This window comes from Hyla sarda, chromosome 6, assembly GCF_029499605.1.
Source record: "Hyla sarda isolate aHylSar1 chromosome 6, aHylSar1.hap1, whole genome shotgun sequence".
Classification (NCBI taxonomy): Eukaryota; Metazoa; Chordata; class Amphibia; order Anura; family Hylidae; genus Hyla; species Hyla sarda.
In genome coordinates, this window is record NC_079194.1 from 142885251 (window position 1) to 142886706 (window position 1456).

At 49.7% G+C, this 1456-nt stretch overlaps 1 protein-coding gene across 5 annotated transcripts in view; it reads right to left on the minus strand.

Annotated features, from left to right (window-relative positions):
• NDRG4 (NDRG family member 4) overlaps positions 1-1181 on the minus strand; it is an 86051-nt gene extending 84870 nt beyond the window's left edge. For 2 of the 5 annotated variants that reach the window (XM_056525379.1, XM_056525377.1), the window contains exon 1: positions 849-1181. In XM_056525379.1, coding sequence (XP_056381354.1) covers positions 849-975 — 127 coding nt within the window. In that variant the 5' untranslated portion in view covers positions 976-1181. Of the gene's footprint in view, positions 1-495; positions 688-774 lie in introns of those variants that run through there. The other 3 variants (XM_056525383.1, XM_056525382.1, XM_056525378.1) reach the window with 3 other exon arrangements.
• Between the last annotated feature and the right edge of the window lie 275 nt (positions 1182-1456).

A 1456-nucleotide genomic window follows, 5' to 3' on the forward strand; every position in this document is an offset into this window, starting at 1 on the left:
ATCTACCTCTCCACCATATATATATACTACTCCTATAATAACCCATCATCATCATCATCTACCTCTCCACTATATATATATATATATATATATATATATATACACACTACTCCTATAATAACCCATCATCATCATCTACCTCTCCACTATATATATACACTACTCCTATAATAACCCATCATCATCATCTACCTCTCCACTATATATATATATATATATATATATATATATATATACTACTCCTATAATAACCCATCATCATCATCATCTACCTCTCCACTATATATATATATATATATATATATATATATATATATATATATATATACTCCTCCTATAATAACCCATCATCATCAACCTCTCCACCATATATACTCCTCCTGCCTGTACCGGACTCTCTCCAGTAATAGTGACGTCACACTCCCCTCCCTAGATGTGTACCTAGGATGATGTGACGTCTTCACTCTTTGTGTCTGTTTTCTGCAGTGCCCTTACCCCACACCCCATTTGTACGCCCGCTCCAGCCTATCGGGTGATGTCGGCGTCTCTCAGAGGTCGCACGTAGCCCGTTACCTGCCCAGACTTGTATCTTATGTCGCAGGAGCTTCATTGTCGTGCGGCTATGACAGCGGAGGAGTCAGGGATGAGACAGAAGACGGATGGAGGGAGGGAGTGACCCAGGCAGCGCAGACACACCGGGCAACCTTAGGGCGCAGCGACAAAAAATAGGAGGGGGGGGGGGCTGACGCCGCAGAACATCAGCATCATCCTCACCATCATTGTATGTCTGCAGTCAGCCGCCCCCCGGAGCCCCGACACCCCACTGCGTACTCACTGTTACCTCCGGGCTCCCGGCGTCTGCGGGCTCCGCTGCTCTCTAAGAGGGGCCCCTCGGTCCGCAGCCTCCGGCAGGTGAACTGACAGCGGGAGTACGAGGCGTGAGGCGGCTGCGTCAGTGGGGAGGGCCTGCGACATGAGGTGGAGCCCGATCAGTGTGGTGACGCTACTGGATCAGCACACGGCTCTGCTGAAATACTCGGTGCTGCCGGATCGCTGCTCTTCCACTATGTAAGGGGGGCATATCATTCCTTCCTGCCATATTCATGCATCCTGGGCTCCGCCGAGTGTACAAGTCCCAATAGGGAAGGAGCCGCTGCCAGACACCTCTCCAGAGATCAAGGGTCTGAGCATGAAATCCTGCTTGCCCCTGACCTCTGCCATAGACACCGAGTACATGTAGAGGTTGGCCCGCGCCGCCCAAATGGTTAGGTCCTTGTCTGACCTTATGTCTCAGGATCTCCATTCACCTCCCGACAATGCCTGAGACCTGGTTTACATCACAATTGTCAAAATAACAAGCGTGAGCCCCATTGGCTTCAGTGGGCCAAACAGCCAGCTGCACGTGTGAGGAAATAACCCAAATGTATGGGAAAATCTTGGCGGACACCTCCCAATT